Here is a 27,871-nt window from a genome sequence, read left to right as displayed (position 1 = left end):
TCATTTATTATTATTATTATTATTATTATTATTACTGTGTATTTTTTATTATTATTATTAATTTTTTGGGGTAATCAACATTTTGCCACAAATTCTGTCGATTGACCTTAACTTGTTTTTAACCCGGAATATGCCTTTATCATAAAAAAAAGTGCTTTATTGTGTTGCTGCCTCTATTTGTGGTTTAATTACAGGTTTTTTTTTTCATGGGCACTTTACTGATCAGAAGTAGCAGGGTGTCTGCATGGGGGAGTGCTGAAAGGTGAAATAATGTGACTTTTATTTGAGTTGTGTAGAGTAAAGAGATCTCATGTCAATGTGACTTCCTTCTTCAGAGAGGATCATTGAGAGATCAGGTATGAGCTTGGCTGCACCCATAACACACTTTTAATCATTTTAACACCCAATGCACTGGGCTTTCATATTTACCCGTTATGTCATGTCGTTAGGAGAGATTTCGACTGATGTTGTGCTTTAATTAAAGAGATCTGTCATCATAGAGCGATTGAAGGTTAGCATAGGCTAGTTAGCCTCACTTTAACCCACATTTCCTCCTCACAGCTAACACTGACATTGGCAAAATACTGCCAGGGTGGAAAACTGCATTTGAATGATTTATAGGAGATATGTAATCATTTAGTTGTTTAATATAAAGATTTATATATATATATATATATATATATATATATATATATATATATTTTTTTTTTACGTGATGCGGTCATATTAGTTTTATTAGCAGTTAGCTGAATTAGCCGTCAGAGTCGTTTTATGTTTACATTTAGTCATCTGACACGTATTTATATGACTAAAAAGCGAATTTTATCAAAGAATAACAGTTTATATTGTTCTCGGTGACGGTATCTGTGAACTGATTTGGATTTGGAGTTGTGTGAGTGACTCGTATCTACAGGCCTCATTTAGCGAAATAAAGTTTAAAGTGGCCGGAACCACATTTATTTGGATTAATTATGGCCATTTTACTGAGTAGCAGCGGTTGCTCAAAACGTTTTGGTTTAATACGTCGCTATTAACGTCATGAAGTAGGTTGTCGGTTAACTCGCTGAGTTTGTTTTTGGACACGTAGGCGAAACCAGCGCACTGACAGACCTCCCATTCACTCACTTGCCTTTAACACGTTCAATTTCAGGCTTTGCATGCACGATTTGGCCTGTGTTTCAAAATGTAACGTGCTACCCACCTAGAAAGCATGTTTGGTATCAACAGCATCAGTGCCCAAAATGCTGTCTTCTTAGGCAGCTCCAATATGATGCCCAAAATGCTGTTAAAGTGGGCAGTGACACAACCATGGTGTGTGTAAACACTAATAGGTGGTGTATATTTGCTCTGACATTAAAGGTGTGTAAAAAAGAAGACGGATCCATGTTATTTTGACATCCATCTGTTTGGCCAGCATTTCTGGATGGATATTGGTTGATGTTACAGGCATAGTTGTAAACTGGGTTTTTAATGGCTGATACGATATCTAAAGAGCAGGATCACATGTGGCCATAATTATGTTGATATTTGTGATGCACCGATGTATCGGCTTCTGATATTTATCGACCATTTATTGACCAAATTAAAACCATCGGCATATCGGTTATAAGCATGAAAACGCAGATTGTTGTTAAAATCTGTATCGGGTAAAAATGTAAAAACTGTATTTACTGAATTTAAAAACTATCCAGTAACTAGACTGTCTGTAGATTTTGCACTGACACTAGGCGGACTGTCCACTTTTGAATATTGGCCAATGGGGCGTCATTATCTACCAGAGCCAAAATGCTCAAATTGGCCAATTTTGACCGATATTTCAGTCTATTTGGTTTCTAGATGGATATTTGTTGATAGTTTTTTAATGGCTGACACGATATCTAAAGAGCAGGATCACATATGGCCATAATAATGTTGATATTTGGGATGCACCGATGTATCTTTGATATTTATCGACCATTTATTGACCAAATTAAAACCATCTGCATATCTGTTATAAGCATGAAAACACAGATTTTTGTTAAAATTGGTTTCGGGCCAAAATGTTAAAACTCTTTAAAAACTATCCAGTGACAAATCTCTCTGTAGATTTTGGGACTGACACTAGGCGGACTGTCCACTTTTGTATATTGGCCAATGGGGCGTCATTTTCGACCAGTGCCGATATGCTCAAAATGTCCTATTTTGTCCGACATATTTAGTCTATCACTAGTGTCAACAAACCTGATTAATCATTTGTGTTCACACAGACCCCCCTTTAGACACTGTGAAGCCACGGGCTGTCGTGATGTCGGAGCCCAAGGCGCCCACCCCAGCCCCAGGGGACACCTATAAAGGCTGGCTCTTCAAATGGACTAATTATATCAAGGGATACCAAAGGCGATGGTTTGTTCTGAGCAATGGCTTGCTCTCTTATTACAGGTAAGTTAATGAGAAGTTTAATTTTTTACTGACCTTTTGGGATGGAAAATATGTTATCAGCTATCCATCAGACAACAGGTTTCCCATTGGTTGATAGGAATGTATGATTTGATGGCCCAATGACTCCTTTTGTGGTGCTGTCACCGTGTTCTTTGGCCTTTCAACAACATCTGATAAGGTGTTTCTTTGTGAGTTGGCTGTTGATTACTAAATAGGAGGTATTATAAGTTGTGTTTCCTCAGCAAGTATTACTGTTACTCAAAGTTAGCAGAGGTGTATAGTAACGATGTACAAATAGTTAATAGAATGTTCAGTGATCACGTTAAGCTCAACATTGACATCATAATGTTGATTATTTTTTAATTTTTTTTACTCGCCCCCCTGCCGATGTTGTTAGGCACTTGCAATGTAAGTAAATGGAGCCAGTCCATAAACATTCAAATGCACACTGTTTCAAAAGTATAGCCACAAGACGTAGGCCTAAACTTTATATGTGTAAACGTGATTTTAGTCCATCATTGTCTGTTCACAGTCGGCATCGGGATCTTTGTAAGACATCGTCGATATCCAATTACATTGTCCTTTTGTCCAGCCCTAGTCTCCAACTCCAACACATCTTGTGAATGATAATAAACCTTATTCCTAATTAAACCTCATCTGGTTAAATATATGTATATACAAAACTCTTTATCTGGTGAATATACAGTTGAAGTCAGAAGTTTACATAATCCTTAACCAAATACAAATACTCAGTTTTTCACAATTCCTGACATTTAATCATTGAAAACATTCCCTGTCTTAGGTCAGTTGGGATCACGACTTTATTTTAAGAATGTAAAATGTCAGAATAATGGGTCAGAAGTTTACATACACTTTGTTAGTATTTGGTAGTATTGCCTTCAAATTGTTTAACTTGGGTCAAATGTTTTGGGTATCCTTACACAAGCTTCTCATAATAAGATGCTGGAATTTTCTCCCATTCCTCCAGACAGAACTGGTGTAAAAGTCAGGTTTGTAGGTCTCCTTGCTCACACGCTTTTTCAGTTCTGCCCACAAATTTTCCTTTCGGATTGAGGTCAGGGCTTTATGATGGTCTCTCCAATAGCATGACTTTGTTGCCCTTAAGCCATTTGTCACAACTTTGGAGGTATGCTTGGGGTCATCGTCCATTTGGAAAACCCATTTGCGACCGAGCTTTAACTTCCTGGCTGATGTCTTGAGATGTTGCTTCAATATATCCACATCATTTTCCTTCCTCATTATGTCATCTATTTTGTGAAGTGCACCAGTCCCTCCTGCAGCAAAGCATCCCACAACATGATGCTGCCACCCCCATGCTTCATGGTTGGGATGCTGTTCTTCGGCTTGCAAGAATCAGCCTTTTTCCTCCAAACATATCGATGGTCATTATGGTCAAACAGTTAAATTTTTGTTTCATCAGACCAGAGGACGTTTCTCCAAAAGTAAGATCTTTGTCCCCATGTGCACTTGCAAACTGTAGTCTGCATTTTTTATGGTGGTTTTGGATCATTGGCTTCAACCTTGCTGAGCAGCCTTTCAGGTTATGTCGATATAGGACTCGTTTTACTGTGGATCTAGATACTCGTCCACCTGTTTCCTCCAGCATCTTCACAAGGTCCTTTGCTGTTGTTCTGGGATTGATTTGCACTTTTCACACCAAACTACATTCATCTCTAGGAGACAGAATGCGTCTCCTTCCTGAGTGGTATGATGGCTAAGTGGTCCCATGGTGTTTGAACAGATGAATGTGGTACCTTCAGGCATTTGGAAATTGCTCCCAAGGATGAACCAGACTTGTGGAGGTCCAAAAAAAATGTCTGAGGTCTTGGCGGATTTCTTTTGATTCTGTAATCAGTCATTAGTTAAAAAAAATCACAAGTTTATAAAAAAATAATTAAAAAATTGTATAAATTGGTTTGTTTCATGAACGTGAATCAAAATCGTGAAGGAAGTAGAGTCCATCTTGCAACGGGTCGGCCGCAGCCCAGAAGAACATTGCCAGCGTTTCTGCTCCTTAAAGCTGAGTGAGGCCTGCCGGCGGTGGGTGCTGGCCAAGGATCGCTAGAAACGCAAGCAGTTCGGCTTTCTCAGATTTTATGAAGTTTCTAACAATTGCTGCCTTGCTAATGATTAGGCTACACCAGTCAACGCGGTCAGGGTCCACACACCAGATTGATACCATCTGGACCACAAGACATCATGACGACGGTTGCACCCTCTCATTGTCTTTAGTGAGCAGTGTGACAAAACAACAGTGCTGTGTACACCAGATCTGATCTTTCTGTGCTGCGTTCTTGGATATTTTTGTCTAGCACCAAACACAATTCATTTATGCCCTGTCCCGCTCTGCCTCTTTTCTGCCTACTTAAAAATAAAAAATATTATGTTGTGATAATATTTTTGGCCATATCGCCCAGCCCTACTCCCTACTGTAAAAAGTTAGGGGCTGTTCACTCCAAACATATTTTTGTGTCAGTCCGTGCTGTTTTTTTAGTTGTTTTTTTAGGTGAAACAAAAAATGCTAGAGAGAGAGACTCAGAGGGCGAGTGTAAGATTTCAGTTTCCCAAGTTACAGGCTTTGATTTTTGTTCCAACTATTAGATTGCCTGTTTGACCGTGCCAGTCTCGGGTGTGGCATCTTTCTTGTGCCATCTCGGTGAGAATGGAAAAACCAGAGAACTGGTGATTCACCAGTGCTGGCACACCAGTGCTGGCAAAGTACATTTGAAGATGGAAAAGTGATTTAGCTTCGACAATTTTAAGTTACTTACTGGGATGACTGCTTACTGTTATTAAGATCAACAGTAGGATTTTAGAAGTAAAATCCCCTTTATTTCCTCCATAGAGATATTGATTTTTAGTGATAATGTTCAAACCTTATCACTAAAGTTTACATAGACCTACCATGAGCTTAAAGGTTGTTAGCATTGATGAAACACATGATGGAAGCCACAAGTGCATTTCAAACTTTATATAAGTAAAAAAAAAGAAACCTTGTTTAACTACAGAATTTGTGGTGAAGAACTACACTACCCATTGTCCTGAGAGGAAATGCACCAATCAGTGAAACTGCTGACTTTTACTGTGGAAATGGGAATCTTAGCAAAGTACTAGAACTACTTATTCCAGGATTCATTGTAAATAATGTTAATGTGTCTATATACACTCTCAAAAATACATAAACATTTGTTTACAACTTAAAATATGTGAGAGATTGTACTTATAACTAATAACTTAGTCACTTTTAAAATTTTAACATTGTTTATGATTTAATTTCATCATTCTCAGTGCTTCATGTATGAGTAAATAATTCCAGCATTCAATAAATCATCTTGAAGCATGTTGATTTGGTTCAAGGCTTAGACCTTTTTATTAAATAATAAAAAAAAAACATTATGCAGAAAATAATTAGGAGAAATACTTCCAGAAGCAAAGCTGCTATAAATGTCATCAGGCACTGTTGCACTTTATTGAGCTGGTTTTATAATCAGTCCTATAGCCGTGTAACTACTGAGAGTGTATGTCAATATATTTGCTATGGTAATGAATCTGATACCAGATATAGTAACTGGCCATATCATAAAATAACTCTTTCCAGGGGCAATCTCGAATGCTTGCGTTTCAATGGTAACTCATGAATAATGTGTCAGATTCTGAAAAATAGTTGTGAAGGATAATTTTGTTCAAGTTTTTGTTTTCAGACTTTATATTGTCTTTATAGAGAACCTCATCAATGCTCCTCCAGCTGTGTAGAGTCAGACTTTAGACTACTGACAAAGTCTGCACAACAATGCATCTTGTTATATGACAGCTGTGGAGGCGAGGGCGTGGTCGAGCGTTAGTCTGGGGAGAGAGAAAGCGATGAGGGTTTTCACCTGAGACTCATTGCTGGTAATTGCTGTTTCTTTGTTCACAGTGAGTGAAGGGAAATAAAAGGGGCCAGACTTCAGAGTGAGGGAGAGAGAGCTCAGTTGAAGAATGTGTTCGCAGCAGCCAGTCCCATTAAATGTAGCATTTGAACGTTTGAGTTTTCCCTGAAATTTGACCGTGACGGTCACTACAGGATAATCATGAATTTCCCCGTGCACCTCACCTTCACCCGATTATTTGCCTCCAATGCCCCGTTTTGAACCAAGCGTTGATAAATGGAGGTTTGATTACAACCTGAATCCACCAAGGCTTGGTATGCAACCCCCTTAATACTCGCAGGTGTTTGGTACATCCCTGTTCAATCAGGGGCATCTGTGAGGTGTCGGGGATCTGGATCAAGGCCACCACCTCCATTACTGGGCACTGCTCTCGAACATGACCCGGCTTCCTGCATCTCCAAAAGACCGGCCCAAGCCTTCCGCCCTCACTCGTGGCAGCGGACTCCTTCACATGGGACAAAGAGAGGGGAGAGACTGGGTTTGTGAAAGTACAAACCCCTTTTATGGGGAAACGAAACAGGATTGAAGGAAGGGGGGCGGGAGGGGAGGAGACATTAGAGGGGGAAAGGTCATGCCCCCCGGATACGCTGCCAGATGGTTTCCGGCAGCTGGATCGCTTCGTCCAGCGACTCCGGACGGTGGCACTGGATCCACTCGGCTGTCCCCTTCATCAAACCACCAGGTTTATGACATCCTCAGCTCTGTCCTCCTTGGCCAGCACCCACTGCCAGCAGGCGTCACGGAGCTGCCGGGCAAAGACAAATGGGTGGGCGGCCTCACTCAGCTTTAAGGAGCGGAAATGCTGGCGATGTTCTTCTGGGCTGCGGCCAACCCGTTGCAAGATGGACGAATTCTGCACTGAGTAGTCCAGGAGGTTGTCGTCTGGAAGCTGTTGTGCCGTGGTCTGGGCTTTCCTGGTCTGCAGGTGCAGAAGATGGACTGCCCACTGTTCCGGTGGCCATTTCAAAGCTTTTCCGGTGTGCTCAAAGAGCTCCAGGTAGGCCTCCGGATCATCTTGAGGCCCCATTTTGGTGAGCAACATGTGGGAGTGCGCTGCTGCCGGGGACGGGGAGGCTGCCCTCTCCTGGGGTACTAAGCTCTGCAGCACCCACCAGTCCTCCTCCTGGGCCTGAAGGAGCACCTCAAAACGCAGTTGCTGCTCTCTCCGAAGCTCCATGAGAGCCTGGTGTTTGCTGGCAAGGGACCACAAGATTCCTCCACCGGCGACGACTCCATGACAACGTATCCTCCTTTCTCTAATCCTGGGTTTCAGCCCCATTGTAACACGTTTGAGGAATAAGGAAGCGGGAGACACTCATATAAACACTGAAATGCTATATTTAGTGGGACTGGCAGATGCCAACACACTCGAAGCTTCAGCTGGCCCCTTTTATTTCCCCACATCTCTCAGTGTGAACCAAGAAACAGCAATTTACAGCAATTCATCTCGGGAAAACCCTTACCACTTCCTCTCTCCCCAGACGAACACTTGACCATGCACTCACCTCCACAACCGCAATATTCAATAAAATGTGTCAGTAGAAATTTAGATGTACTGTTTATACCACAGCAGATATATTTGCTGAGCTATCGGATGGCAGGTCTGCTTTACATTATTTATATATGAGTGTGTCAATAAAACATACAAACAATTTAAGACAAGAAAGCACTTAAGGGGTGTTTTTGGCCGTTTAGTTTAGCCGAGCAACTTTTGAACCATTTTGGAGCAAATACATAATAATGTAGATATATATTGAATATAGTTGATATAGCCATATGGTCCAGCCCTAGTAAACACCATAAGAGCATCACACACAGTAGAGGTACTTCAAAAATAAGTGAGATTTATCCTCTGAAAACTCCAAAACTGGCAAATCACTAATTATTAAGCAACTGCGTGAAGATGCGGTGCAGTTATTAAAGGTTAAACTGTTATTACTATTATTAGTGGTACTGCGATAAACATAACTGTGTACTCCCGAAGTAGCTCTGGGATAAGTGACTGATGAGCGATTGAGAGCGTGCATGTTTGATTGACCCTGAGGGCGCACAAGGGAGTGAAACTGAAAGCGTGTATAATCGCTCAAACAGTCTCTATCGCTCCACACCATGATTGTCAGGACTCACGTTACATCACGTATTCTCAAATATGTGTTTGCATGTTTATTTGTTGTTTAATTCTTTTTACATCCGTTTGCAGTATCTTTGTCCTCTCTGTGCTCTAACTGTACAGCGAGTCAGAATTACTACCGTAATGACTTTTGAAAATGGGCACCTCACAATTCATACACATTTTTTTTCATATTCATCTGAATTAAAGCATGTATGAAAGATTAAATACTCAAATGGCAGCAATGTTATGCTTCAAGGGCTGAGCAAGTGCTCTTTCATAAGAGTAGTAGGGTGTTTATGATTTTGTGTATGAAGCCACGATTGGCTGATCCACATTCACAGATTTAAGAAAGAAAAAGAAATCGGCCGATTTAGACCGGTGGCCGATCGATCTGTGCACCCCTAAAATGTTCCACCTTGAAATCATGATCTTATTTCTATCGCTTTAGCTAAGACCTGTTCTCACTTTCAGGACCCAGGCGGAGATGGGTCACACATGTCGGGGCACCATAAACTTGGCCACGGCCAATATCGCGGTGGAGGACTCGTGCAACTTCGTCATCTCTAATGGCGGTGCACAGACGTATCACCTGAAGGCAAGCTCAGAGGTGGAGCGGCAGCGGTGGATTACTGCACTGGAGCTGGCCAAAGCCAAGGCTGTCCGCATGCAGGTTGAATCTGGTGAGTGATGTCACTGCAGCTGTTCAATGGAGAGATGTAGCAGCTGCTAACTGCACCTTTTGAATGTCTTCACTCCTATTGGTTATTACTACATTGCATTGCTGTTCATTTGCATAGTCTAACTTCCATTGCAACGCCAGAAGTCAGTGGCAATTATGTTGCCTCAGATTGCCAACTCTTAGATTGCTCCTCTGCAGATGACTCTGGGGATGAGTGCTCAAACACTCCTCCTTCAGCTGGGCAGGGCGGAGGCTCACGCAACTCTGAGGTGCAATCCACCCTCCGCACTTTGAACAGCAAGGTGGAGGATCTCAGCACCTGCAACGACCTCATCGCCAAGCATGGCTCTGCACTACAACGGTCAGTCAACGGTCAAAAAAAAATAAATACAAAATAAAGAACAGTACAGTTGAGGGCAATTTTGTTCTGAAAAAAAAAATAGATATATGTATATGTGTGTGTTAAAAATTGTTTATCATATAAGCTTAAAATCAATCCAATCAGTGCCCCGTGAATGGCATCATATTTACCAAACCATAATACAAATCGAACTGTGAGGAATTTGAACCTTTTATTCACCTAATATAAAGCTTATATATCTGTGTGATTGATTTTGTTGTTTTAAATGCTTTCTACTAGGTCTTTGTCTGAGTTGGAGGGGGTCAAGTTGGGAGGAGAAACAAGTGAAAAGGTTCGGCAGGTGACTGAGAGAGCCACACTCTTCCGTATCACCTCCAACGCCATGATCAATGTAAGATATCTGAGCAACCTATTCGCTTCAGATTACACCACAAATCAGAGATGCTTGTTGATGAACACACTGAACCTCTGTCAAACGTATGCTTAACGCCTCCTAACGGTCTGATCCCCAGGCGTGCCAGGACTTCTTGGCGTTGGCTCAAGCTCATAGTAAGCGCTGGCAGAAAGCCCTACAGGCAGAGAGAGAGCAGAGGGTGCGACTAGAGGAGACACTGGAGCAGCTCGCCAAACAACACAACCACCTGGAGAGAGCGTTCAGAGGAGCTACTGTACTGCCTCCTTCCCAGAGCAACCCTGCTATAGACAGTAAAGGTAACATACCACTTGTAATATATTGTGGGTGCCCTCGGTCTTAAATCACTCTTTTTGGTTGTTCATATTACAAATCGAATAAAAATTACAAAGTTGTGTATTTTACAAAAGAAATGGAAAAGCCGATGAAGTTAATTGTCATCACACTTTGTAAAAACTCTGTGATTTCGAATGCACAATCCAGAAATGTTATAATCATCATTATTATCATTATTGTTCATAATGATGATGGTTTGCACTCCTAATAGTGCGTTCACATGCAATGCAAAGAAAATGTTCACCTTGCGTTGCTTGCGTGAGTTTGACCGCTGGATTATAAACGTGTGTTTAAACTTGCGTTCGTGCGAGTAACGCAAACCCATGAGTATTCCCACTTCTCTTCCAGAAAAGGACAGGAGGAGGGTCTTCTACGACTTGGTTCATAGTAAAGTTCAACCAATAGCTGGAATCAAGTGCACGTGCATATGTTCAGACCTTACCAGGTAGTCCAACTTCCTCGCTCACTTTCCTCCAAGCGATGTCTTTTTTCGACGTCCGGTCTCTGTACATGTATGACGTTGTGTCATACAATTCCGGGTGCCCACACACCGTTACAACAATTTTGTTCATTAATTTTTCCAGATTTCTTCTGCTTCTACGTCAGCATGTCATTGACATCCGGACAATCTCAATGCTAATGGGCTTTCGCGACAATGCATCACGCGGATTCTTGAAGCGAATTAAATGATTTTGCATGTTCGAATCGCGGCATTCGCTTCATTCGTGCCGCCCGGCGTGTCTATTCGCATCTTTGCATTGACTTTGTATGTTAAACGCTCGCTTCACGTTGTATGTGAACGCACCATAAGAACGTGTAATATTTAATTTATAATCATTCTCGTTCTTACATTAATATGGAAAAAAAGTTGTTGGAACGTGACAGTTGTGAAAGCAGCACTTACCTATACATGATGTGGTAAAACAGTCCAAAACGCTTTGAAAGCTCAAACTCTTCTAGGTATGATGGTTGGTATTGGACATCGGTATGATGTCCATTAAGGCTGCATGATTGATTTGACTTAAGATTGAATCACAATATGGTCTTGTGCGATTACTAAACCTCGAAAGCTTAAAAATAGACTGCATTCAGAGATTCCTCAAGCGGTGTGTTTGGCATTTTATTACACCACAATAGAACTTTAAAGGGCGTTTTGTTCCAGTGGTAACTTTGTGGTTGATATTTCCATGGAATTGCCCAACAAATGGATGATATGAATTTTTGATGTACTATTATGTACAGTACAAACATGTAAAATGTGAGTCCAGTTGTTTTGAACTGAAAAAACAGAAGTGCAAACATGTTTCACATCAGTCATCATTCATTGTGGCTCTCATTTAAAACTTTTCCCTGTCATGTGTCTAATCCAATCCACGTTAAATGGAAATCATTTATTTATAGAACAATAACAAGCTTTTGTACCACTTTGAACATCTTTAAAACATAGTTTCTGAGGAAAACAGTGATCTGATGACAAAATAAGGTCAGTTGCAAAATATCGGTATCGGCCAATAGTTTTTGTTAAAATCGGTATTGATATCGCCCAAAAATGTTCATATAAGTAAAATTATAAATTGACCAATTGTCACACATTATACATACATTTCTGCATATACATGGTGAAATTATTTATTTTTTGCATATCCCAATTAAGCTGGGGTCAGAGTGCAGGGTCAGCCATGAAACAGCGCCCCAGGAGCAGATAGGGTCAAGGGCCTTGCTCAAGGGCCCATCAGTGGTATCTTGGTGGTGTTGGGGCTTGAACCCCAGAGCCTTAACCGCTGAACCACCACTGCCCAATATCGATGCCTTTCTAAGTTATGACACACACAAATTGTTCAATCAGAATTTTGAATTGCTCTGTTTATTATTTAATGCTGTTAAAACATCTCTAAGCACTTTTATACACTGAAGAGTGAAATAAAACTAATGAAACTGTCTGTAGATCAAGTAAAAAGTGCATTCAAATCATTACAATATCAGTGATGCTCAATTTTATAGTCCCTACAAAATCATTGCAAATATATTGTGAATATTCTAAATATTATTCAGCCTCAGCTGGGTCTAATTTGGTTAAATTGTGAGAAATTTAGTGTCTATAATTGAGCTACATATTTAGATGTTCTGTAAATTTGAACTCCTGCTTGATCTTTCCTGTAGGTTCAGCTCCGATTAAGGGCGACGCCAGCGACGAAGATGATGAGAATGAATTCTTTGACGCGTGCGAGGACATTCAAGAGTTTATCACTGTACCAGCAGACCCCAAATATCACAGGTCTTTATTTACTCCCTCGCTCTTGTCATTTACTCACGCTCCTCTCTCTCCCTTAATCCTTGATCCTTTTCTTATATAAGTGTTACCGGACCTAAGTGTGTGCCTTCTGCCTTCCCCTTCCTTCCTGCTCTTCTTCTTTCACTCTCTCTCATCCTCTTTCCTTTTCTCTCAGGAGATCCGGCAGCAATGTCAGTGGAATCAGTAACGAGACTGGAATGGAAGACGGGACGACGTCGGTAAGGCATTACGATCTCATTTAAAGTGTTTGTGTGTTTTTGCCACTCCTGAAAGAACTGCTTACAATAGCGCCACAACAAGTGCAGTTATAGTCATTTTTGTTGTGTATGGTGTGGAGTTATGGTAGATATATACACCGATCAGCCACAACATTTAGAAGCACCTGCCTAATATCGTGTAGGTCCCCCTCGTGCCGCCAAAACAGCGCCAACCTGCATCTCAGAAGTTACTGCAGACTTTGTCAGTTTGAACCAGTCTGTCCATTCTCTGTTGTTCTTTCTCTCATCAACAAGGCGTTTCTGTTCTCAGAACTGCTGCTCATTGGATATTTTTCGTTTATGGCACCATTCTAGAGACTGTTGTGTGTGAACATCCCAGAAATACTCAAACCAGCCCGTCTGACACCAACAATCATGCCACGTCCAAATCACTGAGATCACATATTTTCCCTATTCTGATGGTTGATGTGAACATTAATTCAAGCTCCTGACCCGTATCTAAATGATTTTATGCACTGCTGCCACACGATTGGCTGAATAGATAATCACATGGATGTTTGTTGGTATAGTTTGGTGGTGGTGGTGTGTGATTGGTAGCAATACATGAGAAACACAAAAGCCATTATACATTTTTCGCAAAGCAATCACCCTAACACTGCGTTTCATTCATCTCTCACAGCTAGATGAGCAGTCTCTGTCATCTAATCCGGAGACTTCTCAGTCCCAGGAGGTTGTGCCCGTGAGAAAGAGGCGGAACCGCATCCCAGATAAACCAAATTACTCGCTCAATCTATGGAGCATCATGAAGAACTGTATAGGAAAGGAGCTTTCCAAAATACCAATGCCTGTATGTTTATCTGTGTCTTTACAAACATCCAAAACACCACTGTTTCTGATTCTAATAATCCAAATCCATTGGATTTTGCAATTTATTGTTTATTTTCTGGCAGGTGAACTTCAACGAGCCCCTGTCCATGCTGCAGCGTCTCTCAGAGGATCTCGAGTACTACGAACTGCTGGACCGGGCCGCTAAATGCCAGAGCTCTCTGGAGCAGATGTGTTATGTGGCAGCTTTCACTGTATCTTCTTACTCAACTACAGTTCACCGCACGGGCAAACCCTTCAACCCTCTGCTGGGAGAGACATTTGAGCTGGACCGCATCCAGGAGAGCGGCTACAGGTCTCTCTGTGAGCAGGTGAGGGGACGGCTATAACTGTTTATACTGAGAAGGGCCCAGGGCCAGTGTGAGAGAGCGTTGGTCCAATTGGTCACTTGCCCCATTAGCCCAGTTCTTAAAATGCTTTTTTTTTTTTTTATGCTTTGCAATCCTAAATATGATGCTTTTAAAGGGACAGTTCACCCAAAAATGAAAATTCTCTCATCATTTACAGATGTGTATGACTTTCATTCTTCTGCTGAACACACACAAATGTTTTTAGAAAAATATCTCAGCTCTGTATGTCCATACAATGCAAGTGAATGGGGTCCAAAATTTAAACGCTCCAAAAAGCACATGAAGGCAGCATAAAAGTAATCCATCAGACTCCAGTGGTTTAATCCATGTCTTCTGAAGCAATCTAATCGGTTTTGGGTGAAACAGACCAAAATATAACTCCTTTTTCACTGTACATCTTGACATCTGCGGTCTCTTTGGCAAGCTCGAGTTCAAGCTCGATTACACTTCCTAGCGCCATCTAGCAGTCTGCGCATGTGTTAGCACTTGGAAGTGAAAGCGAGCTTGATATCATGATCGCGCCTAGAGACTGCGATGGCAAGATGTAAAGTGAAAAAGGAGTTTTATTTTGGTCTGTTCTTGCCGAAATCCCATTAGGTCTCTTCAGAAGACATGGATTAAACAACTGGAGTTTTGTGGATTACTTTTTTTTTTTGCTGCATTTATGTGCTTTATGGAGCTTTATGGCGTCTTGCCGCCATTCACTTGCATTGTATGCACATACAGAGCTACACATAAAATATGTGCAGAAAATCACGGGGGGGAAAAATCACCATATGCCACCATTTCCAGACTTTTTTTTTTATATATATGAGCTATAAGTGCAAATTGTTAACATTTTATTTATTCTGCTTTTTTATGGGCTGGTAGTTTTTGTTTTTTACACATAATATGTTGCAAAACAAAATGAAAGGTTGGCAGGGCAATTCAATATCTGAACTACTGTCCCATAAAAAAGCAGAATAAATCCTCATCTTCGAGTCCTCCTGAGATGGAGGATGAGCTCATTAAATATGTAATGACATCACAAATAAAGTGCATTGTGTGTGAAGTCGATCAGTTCTCCTTTCTCTGTCTTTTCAGGTGAGTCATCACCCACCCGCTGCGGCACATCACGCGATCTCCGAGCGAGGCTGGACCCTTAGACAGGAGATTGCCCTGGCCAGCAAGTTCAGGGGCAAATACCTTTCCATCATGCCCCTCGGTAACTGTTTTTTCATACTTTGGGACTGTATCAGTATTTGCAAGTTTCAATGCATTTAAAGCATGTGCACCTGTAGTTACACAGGGAAGAATCAGTCTTATTAGAACCTATTACTACCTACCTCTTCCTTCAGAAGAGTACTAATGATACATATTTGCACTTCCTATATTTACATTACTTATACTATACAGTGATAGGCATTAAAGACATTTAAGTATGGCTTAAGTATTCGCATACTTTTTGATGCTAATGTAAATTATCATGGTGATGCAATAATATAGCTTTTAATGCTTTTATGCTCACAGATTGTTTGTTTTGTTTGTTCAGGTTCTATTCATTGTATGTTTGAGAAGAGTAACAATCACTACACCTGGAAGAAAGTCACCACCACAGTGCACAATATCATTGTCGGGAAACTGTGGATCGATCAGGTCAGAATAGTCCTCTTACTAGTATTCTCATCATTTCCCAAAATCATGTCAACCTTTTTGGATGGATTTATGAGTCAAGTTTGCATGTACTAAACAGATAGCTCTTTATTTCCTGTATGTGGCATTTAGTTTCATTTATAAACTCATGTGTTTGTCCATATGTGTTTAGTCAGGCGAAATAGACGTTGTTAACAACAAAACAGGCGATCGCTGCCACCTCAAATTCGCCCCGTACAGCTACTTCTCCAGGGACGTTGCCAGAAAGGTGAGTCAGCAACTCTTCCACTCACTTCTTTTTCCCAGAATGCAGACGTGACCGTTTTTGTCTATTTGGTTTGTCAACGTTGCATCCTTCTCCAATATTTTTGGCAAACTGTCTGCTTTCGTTTCCGCCTCCTGTAATACCTCTCTCTCTCTGTAGGTCACGGGGGTGGTGACCGATAAAGATGGAAAAGCGCACTACGTTCTTTCTGGGACGTGGGATGAGAAGATGGAGTGCTCTCGTGTGATGCAAAGCAGCAGAAGGGGCGAGATTGGCGCCGAAGGACGACAGAAAACCGTCTATCAGACGCTCAAAGCCAAAGAGCTGTGGAGGAAAACTCCACTGCCGTAAGAGCGCTTAATCGCTACACGCACACTTCATGATCTCTGATTGGACGACGCTCTAAAGGATTGCATTCCTTCCACAAATGTTTGATTCTCGATACTAATATCTGTACTAGAGCAGAAACTGTCATGCAGTTAAATGCACTTCTTATAAAGTACAAGAGTATAAATCGAAGCGGTTATTAGAAAATGAATGGGGAAAAATACTTCCAGAACCAAGGCTGATTTAAAAGTGGACGCTCACTGTTGCAATCTACCGAGTCAGTGATCTTTTGATATGCCTACCATTGTCTTTATTTATGTCCACGCAGAGATGGAGCTGAGAACATGTACTACTTCTCGACCCTGGCGTTGACATTAAATGAGCCTGAGGAGGGCGTGGCTCCCACGGACAGTAGGAGGCGGCCGGACCAGCGTCTGATGGAGCAGGGCCGCTGGGAGGAGGCCAACGCAGAGAAACAGAGACTGGAGGAGAAACAGCGTATCGTCCGTCGAGAGAGGGAGCGAGAGTCAGCCCGCACTTCCAACCCATCAGAGGAGGGTAAGAACGCACCAGAGCGTGCTTCCGTGTTTGCTATCTTTTTTCTGTCATCTGCTCCTCTCTCCTCGTTTCATCTCTCGTTCTCTTGGCCGTGTCTCGTTGACTCCTATGTGTGTGTCTCTGTCTTTCCTTAAGCTCTCACTGAGGACCCCATATCTGACTCGCCTTTAAAAAGCAAGTACTCCTCGTTGTTCTTTCCATTTTGTTTTTTATTTTCATTTAGTCTTTTGCATTCTGTAATGGTGCTTATTTGGCATGACATAATTATTAGGGATGAGCATTTTGAGTGATTTTGTATTCAAGTACTCTTAATACATAAAAAGACTAAAAATTACAATAAGTTAAAATAACGTGTGTAGCAGTACATGCAGTTTCACAAGTTATATCGTTATATATTATAAAAATAGTTCACCCAAAAATAAAAATTCTCTGTTTCCTCACGCTCATGCCATCCAAGATGTGTGACTTTCTTTTGCAGAACCCAAATTAAGGTTTTTAGAAGAATATCTCAGATCTGTAGGTCCATACAGTGCGAGTGAATGGTGAACAGAACTTTGAAGCTCCAAAAAGCACATAAATGCAGCACAAAAGTATTCCATATGATTCAAGTGGTTAATTCCATATATTCAAAAACAATATGATAGGTGTGGGTGAGAAACCGATCAATATTTATGTTATTTTTTACTATAAATCTCCACTTTCACTGTTACATTCTTCTTTTGTTTTTGCCGTTTTGCATTGTTCGTGCATATCGCCACCTACTGGGAAGGAGGGGGAAATTTATAGTTAAAAAAAGGAATTAAATATTGATCTGTTTCTCACCCACACCTATCATATCGCTTCTGAAGACATGGATTAAACCACTGGAGTCAAATAGATTACTTGTATGCTGCCTTTGTGTGCTTTTTGGAGCTTTAAAGTTCTGTCCACCATTCACTTGCATTGTATGGACCTACAGAGCTGAAATATTCTTCCAAAAATATATGTGTTCAGCAGATGAAAGAAAGTCATACACATCTGGGATGACATGAGGGTGAGTAAATGATGAGAACATTTTCATTTTTAAACTATCCTTTAACAGTTTGTGTGTAACAGTTAATTTATGAAATATTAACAGTATGCATTAAAATAACTTACAAAAAAACCAATAACAGTAAACCGCTGCTATTCTGTGTTTAATCTACAGGTGAAACTCAAAATTAGAATATCGTGCAAAAGTTCATTAATTTCAGTAATTCAACTTAAAAGGTGAAACTAATATATTATATAGACTCATTACAAGCAAAGTAAGATATTTCAAGCCTTTATTTGATATAATTTTGATGATTATGGCTTACAGCTTATGAAAACCCCAAATTCAGAATCTCAGAAGATTAGAATATTACATGAAATCAATAAAAAAAAAAAGGATTTTAAATACAGAAATGTCGGCCCTCTGAAAAGTATAATCATGCATATGTACTCAGTACTTGGTTTGGGCCCCTTTTGCATTAATTACTGCCTCAATGCAGCGTGGCATGGATGCTATCAGCCTGTGGCACTGCTGAGGTGTTTTGGAAGAACAAGATGCTTCAATAGCGGCCTTCAGCTCTTCTGCATTGTTTGGTCTCATGTCTCTCATCTTTCTCTTGGCAATGCCCCATAGATTCTCTGCGGGGTTCAGGTCAGGCGAGTTTGCTGGCCAATCAAGCACAGTAATACCATGGTCATTGAACCAGGTTTTGGTACTTTTGGCAGTGTGGGCAGGTGCCAAGTCCTGCTGGAAAATGAAGTCAGCATCTCCATAAAGCTTGTCTGCTGAAGGAAGCATGAAGTGCTCTAAAATGTCCCGGTAGACGGCTGCGTTGACTCTGGACTTAATAAAGCACAGTGGACCAACACCAGCCGATGACATGGCTCCCCAAACCAACACAGACTGTGGAAACTTCACACTGGACTTCAAGCATCTTGGATTGTGTGCCTCTCCATTCTTCCTCCAGACTCTGGGACCTTGGTTTCCAAATGAGATGCAAAATTTGCTCTCATCAGAAAAGAGGACTTTGGACCACTGAGCAACAGACCAGTTCTTTTTTTCTTTAGCCCAGGTAAGACGTTTGACATTTGAAGCCCATGTCCAGGACCCGTCTGTGTGTGGTGGCTCTTGATGCAGTAACTCCAGCCTCAGTCCACTCCTTGTGAAGCTCCCCACACATTTGAATGGCCTTTTCCTGACAATCCTCTCCAGGCTACGGTCATCTCTGCTGCTTGTGCACCTTTTTCTTCCACACTTTTCCCTTCCACTTAACTTTCTATTAATGTGCTTTGATACAGCACTTTGAGAACATCCAACTTCTTTTGCAATTACCTTTTGAGGCTTTCCCTCCTTGTGGAGGGTGTCAATGATGGTTTTCTGCACAACTGTCAGGTCAGCAGTCTTCCCCATGATTGTGAATTCAACTGAACCAGACTGAGAGACCATTTAAAGGCTCAGGAACCCTTTGCAGGTGTTTAGCTGATTAGAGTGTGACACTTTGAGCCTACAATACTGAACCTTTTCACAATATTCTAATTTTCTGAGATTCTGAATTTGGGGTTTTCATAAGCTGTAAGCCATAATCATCAAAATTATATCAAATAAAGGCTTGAAATATCTTACTTTGCTTGTAATGAGTCTATATAATATATTAGTTTCATCTTTTAAGTTGAATTACTGAAATTAATGAACTTTTGCACGATATTCTAATTTTTCGAGTTTCACCTGTAAATGCTATCACATTTTTTTTTTAATCATTTAACATGTTTATATTTAGAAAAACAAGTGGTTAAAGTCTTAGGGGCCATTCAGACGAAATGTGTTCTTGTACAAAGTCACCTTTTGACTTGCTCACTTGGGCCTATAGACAGAAACATTAGGGCATGATTTGCAATAACTTTTCAATTAAACTAATCAATAGGGAGCTTAAAAAATTTATTACATCACAGTTGGGGACTGAGTAGCTCAGCAAGTATTGACTCTGACTACCACCCCTGGAGTCACGAGTTCAAATCCAGGGCATGCTGAGTAACCAATTTGGCCCGGTTGCTAGGGAGGGTAGAGTCACATGGGGTAACCTCCTCGTGGTCATGATTAGTGGTTCTCGCTCTCAGTGGTGCGTGCGGTAAGTTCACATGGATCACAGAGTGTAGCATGAGCCTCCACATGCTGTGAGTCTCCGCGGTTTCGTGCACAACGAGTCACGTGATAAGATGCGCGGATTGACGCTCTCAGAAGTGTAGGCAACTGAGACTTGTCCTCCGCCACACGGAATGAGGTGAGGAACAGCACCACCACGAGGACCTAGTAAGTAGTGGAAATTGGGCATTCCAAATTGTGGAGAAAAGTGGATAAAAAAATAAAGACTTTACAGTTAAGATGCTTTGAAATGATAACTATTGTGAAAAGTGCTATACAATTAAAAAATTGATTGCCTTATAAAAGTTAAAGTTCTTTTTAACTTGACTCGCGCTCCAGTGTGGCACGGTGCAATGGTTAAAGACGTCCGTCTAGTGTTTGTTTAGATAGAGAAACAATTGAAAAACAGTACAGACAGGCGCAGAAACGGATTTAGTGTGAACGGCCCCTTATTGCACAGAATGACTTCTCGACTAGTCGATTGCTTGTGCACATACTTGATTAATATATAAGAGCACTTTCCTCATCTCCATTATGCCATTCATTCATTGTTTTCTTTCTCTTTCTTTTATGTCTTAATTTGCATCCCCCTTTTTAATTTGCGCCCGCTCGTCTCTCAACTGATCAGATGAAGAAGTCGAGATTGCCAGCGAGCCCTCTGAGACCACTTACAAAAGCAAGTACCATCCATCCCTCTCTCAATCACTTGTTTCTAACACTAATCATCCAATCATCTTCATTTTCCCCTCTCTGTCATCTGTCTATTCCTCCATCAGCTGACACCGATGAAACCTCCTCTGATCTCTCGCTCTCAAGCAAGTAGCCTCTATAGAATCAACACAAACCGTAGTTTGAGTAGATTTGTTTAGGCTTTGTAGCCGTTTTAGGCTGTTTTCACACTTGATTTGAATGCCTGGTCCAAACCAGTTTTGATTTCACCCCGTAAGCCTTTTTTTTTTAAATATATTGTATTATTTAATTCCATATCACGGGATGATTGCGTCATAATCGGCATGAGGACCACTATAAGTTTTAGTGGCTGTAGTGTGAAAACACCCTAAATATGGGATTGGCAGATCATTGGACCATTAGACCTTTTGCACTGCACATTTTATTTATATAATTTTATATAATCAAATAGCCATGTGTCATATGTCAATGGAAAGCTCTCAGAGTAGAATACAACCAGCATATTCGTTTTACTCACAGACAGAAATATCGTGAAAAATGACTTGCATGTTACAGGTAAATAGATGTTGCTTTTATGCTGCGTTGTTGCTTATAACTTAACGAAAAAAAGGAACATAAAATATCACGTACCATTACATGGAGGAGATGATTATTTTTAAAAGGATCCCACACATAACCACACATTGGATGCATAAATCATTAGATAATCCACACGAAGCACAGTGTAGACACAGCACATGTGCTATATGGCTAAAAACACATTAGCTTTTCTGGATCAGATGACTTAATTGGAAGTTATTTAGTACATTGTCCAGCGTCATGGAATTCTAAACCAATCGTATTAGGATTCAGATCGCTGCAAACAAAGGTGGAAGTCATCCAAATATGGGCAGAGAGGATCGTTCACTCGAATTATACACTCACCTAAAGGATTATTAGGAACACCTGTTCAATTTCTCATTAATGCAATTATCTAATCAACCAATCACATGGCAGTTGCTTCAATGCATTTAGGGGTGTGGTCCTGGTCAAGACAATCTCCTGAACTCCAAACTGAATGTCAGAATGGGAAAGAAAGGTGATTTAAGCCATTTTGAGCGTGGCATGGTTGTTGGTGCCAGACGGGCCGGTCTGAGTATTTCACAATCTGCTCAGTTACTGGGATTTTCACGCACAACCATTTCTAGGGTTTACAAAGAATGGTGTGAAAAGGGAAAAACATCCAGTATGTGGCAGTCCTGTGTTCGAAAATGTCTTGTTGATGCTAGAGGTCAGAGGAGAATGGGCCGACTGATTCAAGCTGATAGAAGAGCAACTTTGCCTGAAATAACCACTCGTTACAACCGAGGTATGCAGCAAAGCATTTGTGAAGCCACAACACGCACAACCTTGAGGCGGATGGGCTACAACAGCAGAAGACCCCACCGGGTACCACTCATCTCCACTACAAATAGGAAAAAGAGGCTACAATTTGCAAGAGCTCACCAAAATTGGACAGTTGAAGACTGGAAAAATGTTGCCTGGTCTGATGAGTCTCGATTTCTGTTGAGACATTCAGATGGTCGAGTCAGAATTTGGCGTAAACAGAATGAGAACATGGATCCATCATGCCTTGTTACCACTGTGCAGCCTGGTGGTGGTGGTGGTGGTGGTGGTGTAATGGTGTGGAGGATGTTTTCTTGGCACACTTCAGGCCCCTTAGTGCTAATTGGGCATCGTTTAAATGCCACGGCCTACCTGAGCATGACCATGTCGATCCCTTTATGGCCACCATGTACCCATCCTCTGATGGCTACTTCCAGCAGGATAATGCACCATGTCACAAAGCTCGAATCATTTCAAATTGGTTTCTTGAACATGACAATGAGTTCACTGTACTAAAATGCCCCCACAGTCACCAGATCTCAACCCAATAGAGCATCTTTGGGATGTGGTGGAACGGGAGCTTCGTGCCCTGGATGTGCATCCCACAAATCTCCATCAACTGCAAGATGCTATCCTATCAATATGGGCCAACATTTCTAAAGAATGCTTTCAGCACCTTGTTGAATCAATGCCACGTAGAATTAAGGCAGTTCTGAAGGCGAAAGGGGGTCAAACACAGTATTAGTATGGTGTTCCTAATAATCCTTTAGGTGAGTGTATATGGCCACCAGGAGATGGTGTCAAGTACATGACACAGACTCGATGACTCAAATGAGAGAGATTTGGCTTAAGTTGTTTTGTGATTTTTCAGCAGTTTCTTAGGCTGTCTCACAGAATTTATCATAATCATTATAAAAAAAAAAAAATTTTTTTTAATTGATACCAAACACTTTTTTTTTATTTATTTTTTTTTATATAGAGTTGTAAGCCTTTAATTTTGGGTATACCACTGTAAAAGGAAATCTTTAAAAACACCCTAAGAGCTTAAAGGGTTGAACTCCACTAGGGGGCAGTGTGAACCCATAAATTATACAGTTGTAGGACACAGAGAATATGGCTGTTTTCCAAAACTGAGTGAGCTGCCTTGATGTGTGTTGCCTCCTTTGTGTGCAGTGTTAAAGATGAACTTACATAGGCTGCTTAGGCTTTGGAAAAGAACCTGTCGAGCCTGTTGAGTTCTGGCTTGTCATTCAATTTCCATTATTCTGTTTACTCCTCCCTTGCATGCTAACATCTCTATCACTTGTTTCTCTTTGCCTGCATCCCATCTTCTTACTGATCCAGCTGAAACACTGCACGGCTCACACCCACCAGCATACTCAAGCAAGTATCACACATGCACAAACACTATCTCAGACCAAGCCAGATTATTCATAAACATTAAAGCATGTTATTGTCAGAAGTACATGTTTAACTATTGCACAACCACACACTTGGGAGGAGGGGGGGGGAGGCTGGGTAGCTCAGCGAGTATTGATGCTGACTACCACCCATTGGAGTCACAAGTTCAAATCCAGGGCATGCTGAGAAACCAATTTGGCCCGGTTGCATGGGGTAACCTCCTCGTGGTGGTGATTAGTGGTTCTCTCAATGGGGCGTGAGGTGAGTTGTGAGTGGATCGCGGAGAGTAGCAGGAGCCTCCGCATGCTGTGAGTCTCCGCGGTGTCATGCACAACGAGACACGTGATCAGATGCGCGGATTGACGGTCTCAGAAGCGGAGGCAACTGGGACGTGTCCTCCGCCACCTGGATTGAGGTGAGTAACCGCACCACCACGAGGACGTACTAAGTAGTGGAAATTGGGCATTCCAAATTGGGAGAAAACAAAAAATGCCATTAGTGGGGTAGGGCTGGGTGGTATGACGGTATGTAATGTTCAATGGTGCAAATGTGTTTTAAAAAAAATACATTATTCCATGTTTTTAAATCTCTGAAATAAACATAAACCATTTGAATTATTTACAATGTTTATAAAATGATTTCTGTTCATTTCTATAAAAAAATTATGACTGTACCACAGTTGTGGCGTCATTTCAACCACACCAAACTATTTTGTCAAGAATAAAGTTTTTTCAGAAGTTAGTGTACTTGTTAACCAAGTCGACAAACGTGTCAGTGAAGAACATGCTTAGATGAAATATGAGACCAATGATGTTTATAGAAAATTCAGGGAAAATATCAGTGGTCAGTGAAGAGCATGCTTTAGATGAAATATGAGACCAATGATGTTTATAGAAAATTCAGGGAAAATATCAGTTGTGTATATCAGCTGTTTCAACAGCATCACTTATTCTAAAATGTTCTATTACCACCTATATAAACCATTCTTTTGCTAAACTTCCAGCTAAACTAACTATATTGTGATAAATACCATTACTGAGATAAAGAATTACTCCTAGCATGAGACAACTTTGGTCATACCGCCCACCCTTGTCGTTGGGTCACACTTTAGTTGTGCATTTGGAGTCAATGGATGAGACTCTTATTGTCTTACTGTCTGATCTGTCTTGCTCTAGTGGAGGGGCCTTATGGAGCTCCATTCAAAAGCAAGTACCACCCACCCAAAATCCTCCCAGTCCCTACATCTCTCTCGTCAACCAATATTTGTTTTCCCTTCACGTTTTTTCCTCTCTAGACCATGTGTTTTTGTAGTTACTGTTTTATCAACTAGCTGCTTAAATGTAGTGTGGGATGTTCAGAATCAGGAATTTTAGTTAATTGTAATGGCCAAAGTATACTTCAGATTTCTGCGTGCTTGTTTATCTCGTGAACATTGCAGGTGATGCATGTTTGGTCACTATACTTGTCCACGAAATGACTCATGACTGGACAGTTTGCGTCTGTGTGCATCGTCTGTGCATGTGCCTGCTGTTGACTACTAAGATTATCAAAAAGCAGTCGTTGTGCACATGTGTCATGGTAAACTCTTGAACGTGTGTGAGACATAACAGCATGTGGAAAAACGAAGTATACTCCAACCATAACAGTTTAGATATGATAGCACCTGTTATTTACAGGTGAAGTGTTTAATTCTTTCAATATTAAAATATATTGCTCTATTTGTTTGAGCCTTCTGAACATGACGGCAATAGTAGCCGCTTTTCCACTATTGGGCCAGTGCGAGCCAGGGCCAGTAGCCTCGGACCTCGAGCCGCAAGACCAAATTCAATCAGCGTTACCACCATTGGGCCAATAGCAAAGGGTAATCGGCGGGCCATTGGCCACGAGAAAGCCCGAGGAGGCACGATGAAGCCTCCGAAGTAACAGTGGGAACACAGCTGGCCCTGGCATGCACTAGCAATCCCTCATTTGGCCTGATAGTGGAAACGCTGCTATAGACTCAACCAATGGTGTGAGTTTGCCGTGTGATCATATGTTTGTTCGGGAAACCTGTTTGAATATGTGATGCTAGTGCAACAACAATTACACTCTTCACCTGTAACCAGTTATAAGGTGCTGTGGCCAATGTACTGCAGTCTACATTTGTCTAGTGAGCTTCTGATGTTGAGTACTGGCTATATTCAAGCACTTTTTTGTCTAAGATCTTTTGACACTTGTGTAGAACAAAACAAAAAATAGTTGTGTTTTTGTGCGAAAGATAGTAAAGGCTATTGTCCAGAACAGTCGGGTTCCGGAAGTATAAGTCCCATTCATTTTTTCCATAGGGGAACTGATAATTAATAACATATAAACCTTTAAAGACAGACCTACCATGTAATATATGGTACATGTTTCTGTTAAAGCAGTCAGTCCACGGTATTTTAAAGTCCACGGTAACCTCCTTGTGGTCGCTATAATGTGGCTCGCTCTCGGTGGGGCACGTGGCGAGTTGTGCATGGATGCCGCTGTGGATGGCGTGAAGCCTCCACATGTGCCATGTCTCCGCGGTAACACGCTCAACAAGCCACGTGAAAAGACAGAGGCAACTGAGACTCATCCACCCAGAGACCTCTGCCACCATTGGTGCATGCTGGGAATTGGGCATTCCAAATTGGGGAGAAATGCTATTATGTTTAATAGCATAATATCTGGTAAAGAACTACACTTCACAGAATCCCTAGTGAAAATCCACCAATCAGAGAATTGCAGCCAACAAGGCACACCAAAAGAGCTTTGCAGCGACCGCCCATTACCATGACACACTGTGAATGACGCAATTCGCAAGTCGGTCTCCCTACACTCTAAAACGACTTTAAATATTTGTATATATTGAATATTTAAATCGACAGTCTTTTTCAATTCAATTACAAATTCATTTACAAGGCTTCATAGGATTGTAGTTAATTCCCTCATTAAAGACCTTAAAGACACAGTTTTGTCTATGAATGGGAAATATACTTCCGTAACCAAAATGGCTGAAAAACTGGGCGGGCACTGTTGCGCTTTATTGCACTTAGCCTGAATTTATATCACAGTTACTGCAACCTCATGTACTTGCTGTTCTTTATAACTAAGTGGTTGTTTGCTTTTGTGTGTACGTGTTCATTTTGTTCGATCAGGTGCTCACCAGGACAACTACCAGGCGATGTGGTTCGAGCGGCATGTCGACCCGGTGACAGGAGAGCCCACGCACATCTACAAAGGGGGATACTGGGAGACCAAGGACCAGGGCAACTGGGACAACTGCCCGGATATATTCTGATCCGAATCACGCATATACACCTGCTCTGTGCACTAAACCACCTGATGCCCCACCACATCCCCATCCCAGAAAACAAAAACAAACAGAAGCTCAGCCAGCTGCCCCCTACGCTATTCCGTACCATAGTATCAAGATGAACTTTAACACATCATTCTCTCTTGCTCCACCATTATGTCTACTCTGTGGAGATTGAGGGACTCCCAAGATGTTTCGGGAAGGTTCTCACATCTCCATTTACTTTTTCTCTTAATGCCTATAGGGTTCATGGGTCAGTACATGCTAGCATTAGGACAACATCCCCTGATCAGCCCGGTCTGAATCCTGCACTCCACACGTCTTCCGCGGGCTGTGGACTTGACCTTCTAAACATCCGAAAGGGGGGTGATTTAGCAATTTAAGAGATATCCATTGAGGCTTATTCGCTGGTGTGTCTGAATTGGAGAATGTGTGAGTTAAGAGAAGCGCTGTAGTGTTCATTCCTTAATTGACTGTTTTGTGAGAGATATCTAGCGGTTTCATCAGGTTTTTCTGCCTTAGTTTGTGGATTTAAACAGCATAGTTCACCCAAAAAAGAAAATACTGTCATTCTTTACCCATATGCTATCTTTACGTAGCGCTTTTCCATACAATGACAATGGCCAAGAAACAACATTAAAGCACCATGAAAGTAGTCCATACGACTCGTACACTATATTCCATGTCTTCTGAAGCCATATGATAGCGTTGTGTGTGGAGCAGAAAGTCGAAATCCTTTTCCAAACTTCATACTCCATTTTGCATATTTTTATTGGCACATCTCATTGGGTTACGACACATCGAAAACCAACCGTGTTCTGCTAGCGATTACGTCAAAACATGGCGCAAAGTTTGCAGAACTTTGGCAAACGGGTGCGTTTTTCATGAAGAACTGCTTAAATTTTGGTTCGTTCATCACACAAAGCTATTGTATGTTTAAGACAACTTGAAATATAATGCTTAAGTCATATGTACCAGTTTAATGGTGTCTCTTGGTCTTTTTTGGAGCTTGACAGTAAGGGGCACTATTAACTGTCATTGTATGTAAAAGAGCTGCATGTTGATAAAAAAAAAAAAAAAGATTTTTTAAAGTTCATCTGAAAAAAAAACATTACATGTTTGGAACACATGAGAGTGAGTAAAGAGTGACT

General features: G+C 41.2%; 1 protein-coding gene across 9 annotated transcripts; it reads left to right on the top strand.

Annotated features, from left to right (window-relative positions):
• The first annotated feature begins 246 nt into the window (after window positions 1–246).
• Window positions 247–27,871, top strand: LOC127644428 (oxysterol-binding protein 1-like). Of its 9 annotated transcripts, none has more exons than XM_052127607.1 (19): window positions 247–356; window positions 2,247–2,418; window positions 8,953–9,161; window positions 9,359–9,521; window positions 9,801–9,912; window positions 10,034–10,232; window positions 12,430–12,544; window positions 12,720–12,780; window positions 13,460–13,627; window positions 13,731–13,976; window positions 15,099–15,219; window positions 15,547–15,650; window positions 15,820–15,915; window positions 16,072–16,259; window positions 16,568–16,797; window positions 16,933–16,971; window positions 20,577–20,624; window positions 23,348–23,386; window positions 26,563–27,871. In XM_052127607.1, the coding sequence occupies exons 2-19, from the start codon at window positions 2,285–2,287 to the stop codon at window positions 26,703–26,705; spliced, it is 2,415 nt and encodes an 804-aa protein (XP_051983567.1). In that variant the 5' UTR covers window positions 247–356; window positions 2,247–2,284; the 3' UTR covers window positions 26,706–27,871. The 9 variants fall into 9 exon arrangements, with proteins under 9 accessions (XP_051983567.1, XP_051983573.1, XP_051983565.1 ...); XM_052127613.1 differs by lacking the exon at window positions 23,348–23,386 and adding an exon at window positions 20,725–20,763; XM_052127605.1 differs by having other exon boundaries at window positions 12,717–12,780.

The sequence above is a fragment of the Xyrauchen texanus genome, chromosome 5 (genome assembly GCF_025860055.1).
Source record: "Xyrauchen texanus isolate HMW12.3.18 chromosome 5, RBS_HiC_50CHRs, whole genome shotgun sequence".
NCBI lineage: Eukaryota > Metazoa > Chordata > Actinopteri > Cypriniformes > Catostomidae > Xyrauchen > Xyrauchen texanus.
Note: the sequence above shows the minus strand (reverse complement) of the source record. Positions and strands in the feature narration are given on the sequence as shown.

What these genes read in the sequence shown, in the direction of transcription:
- LOC127644428 (XM_052127605.1), top strand. Translation starts at nt 2,285, where the DNA reads ATGTCGGAGCCCAAGGCGCCCACCCCAGCCCCAGGGGACACCTATAAA. An exon ending in GGCTTGCTCTCTTATTACAG is followed by an intron (nt 2,419 to 8,952) that starts GTAAGTTAATGA and finishes TCTCACTTTCAG; the next exon opens with GACCCAGGCGGAGATGGGTC. An exon ending in TTTCCAAAATACCAATGCCT is followed by an intron (nt 13,628 to 13,730) that starts GTATGTTTATCT and finishes ATTTTCTGGCAG; the next exon opens with GTGAACTTCAACGAGCCCCT.